Source organism: Anguilla anguilla, chromosome 2 (genome assembly GCF_013347855.1).
Source record: "Anguilla anguilla isolate fAngAng1 chromosome 2, fAngAng1.pri, whole genome shotgun sequence".
In the NCBI taxonomy this organism is placed as follows: Eukaryota; Metazoa; Chordata; class Actinopteri; order Anguilliformes; family Anguillidae; genus Anguilla; species Anguilla anguilla.
Genome location: NC_049202.1, coordinates 74,433,933 through 74,446,623, shown reverse-complemented (window position 1 = coordinate 74,446,623; position 12,691 = coordinate 74,433,933). Strand labels below are relative to the sequence as shown.

General features: G+C 39.2%; 2 protein-coding genes across 2 annotated transcripts in view; one reads left to right on the top strand and one right to left on the bottom strand.

The window, feature by feature from the left end:
• The window catches only part of LOC118219963 (zinc finger protein 708-like), a 235,537-nt gene that overhangs the window by 125,739 nt on the left and 97,107 nt on the right, over window positions 1-12,691 (bottom strand). The window lies entirely within an intron of this gene.
• Window positions 5,630-12,691, top strand: part of LOC118219943 (zinc finger protein 585A-like) — a 33,684-nt gene continuing 26,622 nt past the window's right edge. Inside the window, exon 1 of the mRNA XM_035403449.1 lies at window positions 5,630-7,530. Coding sequence (XP_035259340.1) covers window positions 5,904-7,530 — 1,627 coding nt within the window. The 5' untranslated portion in view covers window positions 5,630-5,903. The remainder of the gene's footprint in view (window positions 7,531-12,691) is intronic.

Below are 12,691 nucleotides of genomic sequence, written 5' to 3'. Positions count from 1 at the left end.
GTTTAAGAGTCAGCTATAGTGGCCATTGTTTTAGGGACAGCAACTGATAATCGTGTCGTGTTTACATAACAATCTGTCATATGCACAACAATCTTGGGGTGCGCTGACACTCTACATTCCACAATGCTTGCTTTGCATAACAAAGAATCTCTTATTAAAACATATATTACTATACTATATACTATACTAAACATATACTAAATATATTTAAATGGAATCAGGTGTTTAAATCAATACACATTCCTTGGCACATACTACGTTTGGATTTTCGATACCCGCAAGAGGTGATGTGATGGGTCTTCAGGTGTCAGTAAGTTAGCACACAATTTGTATTTTATTTTGCCTCTTGACTGGCTGTCAGGTCTTATCTAACTGGCAAAAGAACATTACCCACGAGTGACGTATGCCCTTGAGTGAGGAGAGATTCTCAGGTCAGGCCTGACACTTGATCAGAATAAAATGCCTGGCCTAAGAAATGCTATATAAAAGAATATATTAGATCAATATATTCCATCAACACGATAACAAAACTTTCAATTACGCTGACCAATAAAATGCTATTCCTGAAGCAAAATTAGACATTAGACATGTTATACATCGTTAGAAAGCTTATACTCTCACCCACTGAATAAATAGATTGTCAATCAAGGCAGACTGTAATAAAAAGGGCAACAATGCCGTAAACAACACGTGTGGTATTACGCACAGCTATTATGGAAGGTAACCAGGCATCACAAATGCGCGTATATTTCACAAATGGATTGTTCAAGGCAATATATGACCACTCAGTCTCTTGTTTCTTTTTCTTCGTCTTCCAACTGGTTCATTCGTGCCACCCACCAAAGTTAAAAAACACAAAAAAAAAAAAAACACGAAAGGCCCTCTCTAGAGCCGTTAGAATTATCTAACATGACTCATTCTCAGATGTAACCTTATTAGACAAGTACACAGGCAGGAGTAGTGGAGGCAAGTGGAGCAGGAGAGCAGAGTGAAGCAGGAGAGAGGGCATAAAGAGATGAGTTGAGAGGAGAGTGGAGGAGGACAGGAGAGAGGAGAGAAAACGAAGACAGCACAGGCTATCAGGCTGTGCGTCGAATTCTCATATTTTCAAAGGCGGTGCAAGAGGGTAAGCTAATCAAGTGACACTTTTCTCTGACCAATCAGTGGCCGGCAGTGTTTTCACGTCACCTTCTGGTATCGCCTCAGCTCGCTTGGAACCTCAACGGAGGTGATACTAAAAAAAGTACCAGGTACAGGTACTATCCACAACTTTTGCCCGATGGAAAACAAAAAAAGCGTGCAGAGTCGAGTCGATTCGAAGTGTGCCATAACACACTCCTACCGTAAGGCCCTTTTCATGTTCCATTATGAGTTTTATCCAAATATCCTCACTAGGCACAAGCTGGTCAATTTCTGGAATTTGCTCATTAAAATTTTCTTTTACATGGAGAGCTACACCCCCACCTCTCTTATTGGATCTATCTTTCCTAATGAGTTTGTACCCTTCTATATTACTGTGGCGAGTTTGACAAAATGGAGACAGGCGTTGAAGTTTTACAAATCACATACTCAGAGCTTTGGTTTATTTTACCAGTCCTAACAAGGACTATTGATTTGCTTCTCAGACGGTTACAGCACTTAGGCACAACACACACTGACTCACCCTGCTCGGAGTCTCCCCTTATATCGCCTGGGCTATGCAAATAAGTTTACTTGCTGGAGCGGCCGCTGATTGGCTGCCTAGCTCTAACTTTTTAGCCAATCGCAGCTGCTCCTGCCTCTACCCTGCTCCAAACTGACACATACACAAGACAACGGGCAGGGAACACGGGGGAAACTCAAAAACAACTACATACACAACAAAACTGTACAAGCACACATAACACGGATATCTACACTTTTAACACACAAAAGCACGCTAACTACACCTAGCTACACACAGCTATACACAAGCAAGTATTTACATGGCACCAGCGACTGCAAACGTAGCTAACTGCCTAGCTGGCTACTCATTGTAGCTAGCTGCCTAGCTAGCTACCCCAGGGTCATCACATAGCCCCTATCCAAGGGGTCAACAGTCTCCGATGACCCCGCAGTCCACCCATGATTGACCTCGTAGTCCCGCAGGTGGCCTGGGGGCCGTCGCTGTTGAGTCGGTCGGCTCCCTGGTTACGGCGTCGCCGCCTCGGCCTCTGGTTGGTCTGAGGGGACAGAGCCGCTAGCATTTCTCCCGCCAGCTGCAGCGCAGGGGGCAGCGCAGTCCAGGGCAGCGCAGGGGCGCCAGGAGAGGGCGTCCGCGTTCCCGTGGTGTCGCCCCGCCCTATGCTGGTCTAGGAGGTCGTATTCCTGCAGAGCCTCCAGGCAACGTGTCACCTGGCCCTCCGGGTTCTTGAAATTCAGGAGCCAGGCGAGCGAAGCATGGTTGGTGCGCAGGAGGAAGTGACTGCCTTGCAGTTAGGGTCAGAAGTGCCGCAGGGTCTTGACCACCGCCAGCAGCTCACGTCAGGTGACGCAGTAATTGCGCTCCGCTCGATACAGGGCACAGCTGTAGTACGCGACGACACGCTCCCCTGTCGCCACCCTGGGAGAGGACTGCCCCGACCCCCACGTTGCTGGCGTCGGTGTCCATGATGAAGGGGCAATGGACGTCGGGATACGCCAGCATGGGGCCTTCCGTGAGGGCCTCCCTGAGCCGAGTAAAGGCTTCTGCGCACTCCTTGGTCCAGTCCTTGGACTGCCCCTTGCATGTCAGGCGGTGGAGGGGGCTGGCTATGGAGGTGAAACCTCGGACGAACCAGCGGTAGTAGCTGGCCTACCCCAGGAAGCTACGCAACTCGCCCACGTTTGCTGGCGTCAGCCAATCCCGCACAGCAGCCACCTTAGCTGGGTCAGTGGCTACCCCCGCTCGCTCACGATGTGCTCGAGGAAAGCTGTCTCCCTCCAGAGCAGCTGACACTTCCGCGAATTCAACCGTAGCCCAGCCCGGCAAATCGCAGTGAGCACGTCGTGGAGGTTAGCGAGAGCATGCTCGAAGCTGCTGGCGTGTACCAGGAGGTCGTTTGAACGGCTTTGTGGGACGTCCAACAACACTCACTCCATCAGCCGCTCGAACGTTGCAGGTGCATTGCACAGTCCGGCATGATGCAGACTGCCACAGCCACAACCTCTGGAAATGTCACCCGTGTGGTGAGCACACCCTTTTCTGTGGCTGCGCCCCACTGTCACCCATTTATCTCTCCCTGCCTGCTCTGACTTCTCCTCTTTTCCCAGTTGTGACGTGCACACCAAATCCTTATAGGACACACTACTCAGTTCCTGGAACTCTGATAATTGCGATAACTGTGGAGTCAAGCAAGCTGGCCCTCAGGATCAAGAATCTTGCTCTCAAGGTGCTCAACCAGTTGGCAATGGTAGCAGACAAACTTGCCCTGAAAATCGCTTTCCTGAAGTGCGATCATCCTGCAACTGTCACACAGCTTTGGCCACACGTTTAGCCACTAACTATCACCCTATCTCTCCCTATGTCTAGAGCAAGTTACTGCATGTGGCTTTGGACAACTAGCAGCAGAAACCGGAGAGGAAAAATAAATAAATAAATAAATAAATAAATAAATAAATAAGGCACTTTTATCTAACGTTAGCTGCTGAATAAATTATTTAAAAAAATAAAAAAAAATGTAAAAAACGAACTACCAGGAGAGGAATCATCATAAACTAATTTTGCTAACTTTATACTAAGTAGCAACGACTGACAACACTTGTATTAGGCAGTTTTTTTAATTATATCTCAGAACAAAATACACCAAACAATTTAGCTAAAATAAATGTAGGCTATAATAAACTATAGCTAATGTTAGTAGGCCTACGTAAAAATGTCGGGAGGAGACACCAAGCCCTCAACTTAAAAGTACGCAGGTGGCTCCGGACAACTAGCTGCAGAAACCGATGAATGAATGAATGAATGAATGAATGAATGAATGAATGAATAAATAAATAAATAAATAAATAATTACCCGGAGTGGAATCACCCTGGTTATAATCAACTAACTTGGCTAGCTTCAATGACTGGAAACCCTGTACTAGTCTATTTCCAAAATCTAAGAACAGACTACAACCAAAATCTTACCGGAATCAGGTCATAATATTATAATGCTAATGTTAGCATGTAACAATAGGGGCAAACTATACTACAATAATATTTTGATAGTGGGGGGTAAAATAACCGAAAAAACCTGCATTCAGCAACAAGGAGGCCGAATTATCTAACCGGTTTGCTAGCTGAGTGCTTAACGTGGAAAAAACATAAAAGCCCATGTCCCACCCATACCCCCACGCCCAAATCCCCAACGTTTTCTGGAATCAGAAGTAGGCTAGTCCGTAAGTCTCCTCAGTTCATACTCCACATCCGTGGGTGGCGGTAATACACATACGTATGTCTATGGTAATACACCCTGTAATACACCCTCTGTCGTTTTCAGACCGTGTTAAACGAAACGGAGGAGGAAGAATAAGACGAAGAAGTCTTGGTTGTGGTTGTACTCCGTCTTGCAACACCCACTTTACATTACGTCCAGTTCAACAAACGATTGAGTTTAAGAAATTCAACGAATCGGGGTGAGTCTTTTCCTCCCCATAATGATGCTTTAACTATTTTGTCCCTTTTGTTAACAGGCTTCAGTTTGGTTGCTTTCCATTAACTTGATGTTTGTGCATGTTATGTGTTTACTAATTTGTCAGTATGGCAGACGTTCTTGTGCAATTCATTTTAGAGTTAGAAAACTTGGTACTGGTCAAACATTTACTTCTTTATAAGATGGTAATTAAATTTTATACGAGTTAAAGATCTCACCCAGTAAAGTTAGAATGGCGTTAACAATGGCGTCGTAGAACCCTTAGGAGTTGTTCACGAAATTAATTCGTGGAATTGTTCATTACTCTGCTGCATTATGCGCATCCGCGCGAATGCTTGTGATCTACACAGTACAGGGTTGCTGCACACTTTTTGAAATCAAATTTAATGCTTTTAAAGACTTTTTGTAAGACCTCGACAGAGAAACTTTAATACCCTTTCCACAGACAAACAAATGAACATTAGGGCTGGGCTTCATGTTTGAAATCAATTTGACCATTAGTAGGGATATTTTTCTGGATAATTTTGTATCTCCGTATAACAATCATATGTAAAATGACATAAAGTAATCAAATTAATGGCAAATGCAATGAACTCTATGTCCCACTGTTACGCTTTAGATTAGATAAAACTATTTGTGTTTACATTTCAAATGCCTATAATTTCTTTGTTTTTTGAGATATCTGCAACTGTGCTGACATGGTACTTCATAATGCGAGAGTGCCTTCCTGTGCTGAGTCAGGCGAGTGTAAAGAATGTGTCAGCTGCTGCAGTAGGACCTGTTTGATTCAGGCTTATTCCCTTCCCCTGTTTCCATCCAGGAGCTGCACTTCTGCATTTCTGCAGTATGATGCAGGCAGGAGTCTGTCTGAGACAGAACACTGAGACAACACTACCAGAGCTCACTGAGCAGCACAGGATCAGACAGAAAGAAGAGGAACTCAGTGGGCTGGAGTCTGTCCACATGGCAGAGTCAGAGACAGAGTGTGCTGCACCAGGACTCAACACACTGGAGCCAGAGTGTGTTACAGCACACAGCAGGGTCAGTGATGTATACCACACACACACATCACTGATTAAAACAGAAACTGATCTTGGCTCCACCCACACTGGGGATCTTAAGACGGAGACCCTCGACAGTACAGAGCTGGGATATGTAACCCATCTGCATCCTGACCAAATCAAAACAGAGGCTGATGATGGAGGATATCTTAAGGCAGAATACATCAGGGACCTTCAGAATATTAAATGTGTTGATATAAAATCTGATCAAATGAAGTTTGAATCCAGTGAATGTTTAGTGAGTGATCTCATGAATACTGGGGTGAATGGAGTTGATGTTGCTAACAAAGTCAAGACAGAACCATGGCAATGTGCCAGAGTGACAAAACCAAATTGTAAAAACGAAGAAATTTATGATCCGCTGACTCAATTTGGGGACTTAAATCATTACTCTGACATAAGCAATGCAAGTAATCAGACCAAAAATATCCAGTTAAGTGCAAACAATTGCAGAAAACATGTTAATTGCCAGAGAACAGATGTGATTGAACCCATGATATTTAATTCAAGTAAAAAATTTAGCCTTTTGGATTTTTCTCACAAGAAGGCAATTCATCGAAATAAAAAAGTAGTTAAAGGTGAAAAGCTGCACAAATGTTTTCAGTGTGAGAAGTACTTTAATACCAAATATGGTTTAAAAACTCACCTGACAATTCATACAGGTGAAAAGCCCTACAAATGTTCTCAGTGTGGGAAGTGCTTTAATACCAAATCTGGTTTAAAAACTCACCTAAGAATTCATACAGGTGAAAAGCCATACAGATGTTCTCTGTGTGGGAAGTGCTTTGTTACAGTATCTCGTTTAAATGGCCACCACAAAATTCATACTGGTGAAAAGCCCTACAAATGTACTGTGTGTGTGAAGTGCTTTGCCACAGTACCTCATCTAAATCGCCACTTGAGAACTCATACAGGTGAAAAGCCGTACACATGTTCTCAGTGTGGGAAGTGTTTTGCCAATACATCTAATTTAAATATTCACCAGAGAATTCATACAGGTGAAAAGCCCTATAAATGCACTTTGTGTGGGAAGTGCTTTTCCAGAATATATCATTTAAATGGCCATCAGAGAATTCATACAGGTGAAAAGGCCAAGAAATGTTCTCAGTGTGGGAAGTGCTTTTCCACTGTTTCACGATTACATGTCCACGAGAGAGTTCATACAGGTGAAAAGCCCTACGAATGTTCTCAATGTGGGAAGTGTTTTCCCAATACATCTAATTTAAATGTTCACCTGAGAATTCATACAGGTGAAAAGCCGCACAAATGTTCTCAGTGTGGGAAGTGTTTTTCCATTAAATCTAATTTAAATGTCCACCAGAGAATTCATACAGGTGAAAAGCCCTATAAATGTTCTCATTGTGAGAAGTCATTTTCCAAAATATCTAATTTAAATATCCACTGGAGAATTCATACAGGTGAAAAGCCCTACAGATGTACTGTGTGTGGGAAGTGTTTTTCCCAAAAAAGTGGTTTAAATTGCCATAAGATGATGCATACAGGTGAAAAGCCCTACAAATGTACTCTGTGCGGGAAATGCTTTTCCACACCAACTAAGTTAAAGCACCATCAGAAAATTCATACAGGTGAAAAGCCCTACAAATGTACTCTGTGTGGGAAATGCTTTTCCACATCAACTAAGTTAAAGGACCATCAGAAAATTCATACAGGTGAAAAGCCCTACAAATGTTTTCAGTGTGGGAAGTGTTTTTCGATTAGATGCAATTTGAATATCCATCAAAGAATTCATACAGGTGAAAAGCCCTGCAAATGTTCTCATTGTGGGAAGTGCTTTTACACAGTATCCAAGTTAAATAGCCATCAGAGAATTCATATTGGTTAAAAGCCCTTCAAATGTACTGAGTATGCAAAGTGCTTTCCCAGAACAAATGTTTTGTAACACCACTAGATCATTCATACAGGTGAAAAGACCTGCAATTTGTGTACCCGGTGTGGGAAATGACATTAATATAAATATTTATCATTAGGTTCTTCTGGACAAAAAGCACTACATTTTGAATTTAGTGTGCATTTTGCATTTAAAAGATAATTTTAAAAAATATCTTTTGTCATACACCTGAGAAATTGCATGAATGTACAGCCCTTTGTGTGTATACAGTTCAGGAAACGTAACTGAACTTACTGCCAGAGGATTTATGCATGCCTTCTCAAACCATGTCATGTAAATCACCTGCACAGAATTCATACTGGTGAAAATCTCCAGCCTGGAATGGTCCCCCCCCCCCCCCCATGTCCTCAGCGTCAGAATTACTTTTACATCACCACCAAAGAATTCATGCAGGTGTAAATCTTTTCATCGTTACTTAATTTTAAAATAAACAATCAATTTTAAATGACCCCTAGAAAGTTCATACTGATGTGACAAATCCTCATTGTGGGATTTATATTATGAAAGCATACTCTATGATGTCATTTTTGTAGAATTTGTTTCCAATGGTCATGCAATTTGAAAGAAACACCTGCTAATGTCTATCGAAATTAATTAATATCATTTCAGCAAAACAGCTGAAATATTTTACAAATGAAAGGCCCTTTATGTGCTCAGTGGCACGTTTGCCATTTGTGCATCATTTAAATATTTAAATCTTTGCCAAAACTACATTCAATTGGAAGGCTGTGGAAGTTTGTTCATTGTAGAAAGGAAATAGCCCATCTGGTTTGAAGTCATAAGCACAGTGGTTCATTATGTTCATTTCAACACCAGAAAATTCATAAAATAATTCAATGTAATTATTGTGGGAAGTTTCCTTACCAAGTTTGCTTACCATTTACTTTTGTAAGTCACTCTGACTAAAGTCCTTGAGCTAATTGACTCAGTTGTAACATAAACTATATTTACTGTATGTACACATTCACATGGATTTTTCACAAGGTTTTCTTGGTATTATGAACCATTATAATTTCAAGCCACATAATTTAACTGTTTAAACTGTGCCTATGTATTTAAATTACCAGCGGTAAAATTATTCTGATAAAAAAATCATACAGCTTTTCTACAGCGCCTTCTTATTAAATCACCACTCTTGGGTGGGTACTGACTCCTCAAATAAAAATTTGAATTTTGAAGTTTTCCGGTGGAAATTTGTGCTTGCATTTTTGTCATTTATAGTTTTGTACCAAACCTGTCCTGCTGTATAGTAGTGCTGTGTATTTTCCATGTGGTTTTTCTTCCTGGTAGTATTTTGGACAGGCATTTGAAAAAACAGCACATGGTTGGGAAAACTGAGATAGAATTTTTCTTTTATTACAAAGGTGTGACCATACTTTCTTTAGAAAAAGCGATTGCCCTTGATGTCCAAAGGCTGACATTTCTGATGAAATTGACACCAGTATAGCTTGTCTAAAAGAAACAATGTGAAACCTGTTTGCATATACTGGAGAAAGGAACATGGCAGTGTGTCTTATGTCAGATAAAGCTGATTGTTATTATTCAGACAGTATGTTTTATCTGAGATATCAGTTTTTTCACTCTTTACTTTTCAATGATATGTATGAATTGTGTCTGAAATAATTCTATATTGTGAATATGCATATAACCAAGGTGATTATGCCAAATAAATTTATGTATAAATGTGTCCTTCAATGGGAGGAGTAAAGTCGAGTAAAGCGTCCTAAATGTGTAATAATTAACTCTTGTATGTATTTCTATACTCTGTACTCTCGTATGTTTTCTTGTATGGGGATGGGATGATATGAAAACAATTTTCATCATCCACCACATTTTTGCAATGTTCCAACACTCATCATCAGTGTTGCATGCATTTAGCAGACGCTCTTATCCAGAGCAACGTACAACAAGTGCATTAGTTAAAGGTGCAGAGCTGCAAAAGAAACACACTAGAGTGAAGTAAAGATCGTAGTGCCAGAAGTGACCACATAGATCAGGACTCCAACCCTGTGGAGTAACCTGTTCAGCAAACTACAATCCTGCCAAGTATAAACTAGCACTGAGATCACATTTGCCTAATCAGAATCAGACAAAAACAAAAACAATCCTGCCAAATAAAAACTTAACCGTAGTAGCCTAACTAGGTAGCTACATTGAGCTAAACTATAGGCTAGGGAGAGGTGGGGAGAGGTGCAGCCTGAAGAGATGAGTCTTTATTCTGCGTTTGAAGGTAGTCAGATTCTCACTACTAACACTACACTACTACATAGTAGTAGTAGTAGTAGTATTTTTTATTCAGTCATCACACACAATACAATAAATATAAACAGTCTAGATAGTATAAACAATTCAACAATCTATGTATTAGGCAGTGACTGAAAAGGCACAGGCAGAAGCATAATGTTTATATATGCCTATCCTACATTCTTTTCAATTTAAGCTATCCTCCAAAAATAAACATAATAACAAAATAAAAATCATTCACAATTGTAACCCTCAAAAATAACTTTATAAACCATTCTTTTGAAAACCAAAAGCGAATTACACATTCTTACATTTATATTAGCATTATTCCATAATTTAACCCCAACAATAGAAATACATCTTCATTTAATCCCTTTTTTAGCTTTTTGTACAGTAAACTTACAAACATCTCTCAAATCATATTTGCACTCCTGTATTGAAAAAAACCTTTGTACACAGTCTGGGAGTGACTTTGTTTTAGCTCTAAACATGATTTGCATTATTTTATAATATACCAAATCATTAAATTTCATAACATGGGATTTTATAAACATTGGATTAGTGTGATCATAGTAACCAGCCTTATTAATAATATGTATGGCTCGTTTTTGTAGTATGACTACTGAATTTATAGTCGTTTTAAAGGTCGACACCCCACAATTCCACACAGTAAGATATATAAGGAAGTATAAGTGAGCAATAAATTATATACAAGGCCTTATAATTTAATATATCCCTAGATTTATATAGGATTGCTATTGACTTTGAAATCTTTCCTTTAATATAGTCAATATGTTGTTTCCATGTTAATTTATGATCAATCACAACCCCTAAGAATTTTGTCTCAAAAACTCTTTCAATTTCAACATCACAGATTTTTTTATTCAATTATTGAGAGACAATTTATTAACATCAAACCAATTTTGAGAATTTCCAGCTCCCTTTCAAGGAACAAAAGTTCCTTTAAATTTTTCCCAGAGCAAAATAGATTTGTATCATCTGCAAAAATTACAAATTTTAACCTTTCAGTAACATTGCAAACATCATTAATATAAAGTAAGAAAAGTTTTGGACCAATCACCGACCCCTGGGGTACCCCACAGGTGACCTTCCTAAATCCTGACACAGTCTCATTGATTTGCACACATTGCTCTCTATTTTCCAAGTAGCTTTCCAGCCAAGAGTAAGCTATACCTCTTATTCCATACTTCTCTAATTTTCTCAATAATTGGCTGTGATCTATAGTATCAAAAGCCTTCTGTAGGTCAATATAAATACCAATAGAACACTCATAATTTTCAACTGCCTTTCTTATTTCTTCTACCATCTCCATTACTGCATATGTAGTAGTTCTATTTTCCCTAAATCCATACTGGTGCTCACTCAATAATTCATATTTACCAATGAAGAGATCCAATTGTTTCACAAATAATTTCTCTAATATTTTTGAAAATTGAGGAAGAAGGGACACTGGTCTATAATTATCCATGTAGTGCTTATCTCCATTTTTAAATATTGGTATTACCTTTGCTGATTTCATATTATTAGGAAAAACACCTCTTTGAAAAGACAGATTACATATATAGGTCAGAGGTCTTACAATAAAATCAATTACTTCTTTAATAATTACCATGTCAATGGAATTTATATCAGTTGCTGTTTTGTTTTTGAATTTTCTTACAATTTCAGTTTACATACACTACTAACTAACACAAACATTAAAGCGAAATATCCACATTATATAATATCACTAACCTATTTAAAGACACTCAACTTAAAAAATAACGTATAACTGAAATATTTGAGCAGTAATACTTACATTACGTCTTACGTCTTTTACTGCTATCACAGGGAGAATGCGTAAGTGAATGCGATATATATTTTTATATTAATATTTTTGGTTACACTGAAACGCAAAGCTATTTTTCTGTACTGTAAACGGTTCAATGCATATTTTTATTTTTTACAAGAAACACGTGCATGTTTATCCGATTTGAGTTTATGGAAGAATCAATGGGGCAATGATATCTGGCTATCTTATGGTAGCAACCATTCTGCAGGGGTTGCAATATTGAAAGGTTAATTCAAAGGGAAAGTTATCAACAGTAAGACCCATCACTCTGGAAGATGTACTCTTTTAACAGTAACCATCAACAGTGAGAGATATTTGTTGGGAAATATATATGCTTTTAACTATAAACAGAATAACATATCTTTATTTCAGGAGTTGGAGGAAGAGGTACATAGAATTAAGGATGTCTTTCAAGATATCAAAATTATCCTGGGAGGGGATTTCAACTCAGTGTCTGATGCAATGTTAGATGTTAGAGGTTTCCCCCTCCTACTAGACCTAACATCACAACCCCAGAGATTAGTAACATATGTTCTGGTCTTGGTGTTATAGTTATATGGAGATCTAGGTACCCAAACAAAAAGGAATACACTTGGTGTAATAAGGATAGATCCAAGCAATCAAGGATTGATTTATGGTTGATTTGAGACATTCTTGAGAAACAAGTGGACAAGGTCTCTATTGAACCATCGGTTCTTACTGATCATAAAGCCATTCTTTTATCTGTTAACTTGAGCTGTCCTGGTTCTAATAGAATAAATAAAGGATATTGGAAATTCAATTGCAACTTACTAAATGATGATATATTTAAAAGAGAAGCCAAGGACATCATTATTAGTCACTGGAGTAAAGCACAACTAGAAGAATCTTATGGAAAATATTGGGAGCTAATGAAATATAATATGCGACAGTTTGCCATTAAAAGGAGTAAGGACATTGCTAAGAACAAAAGATTAAAGGAAGAGGAAATTATCATAGAAATAATTACTATTTT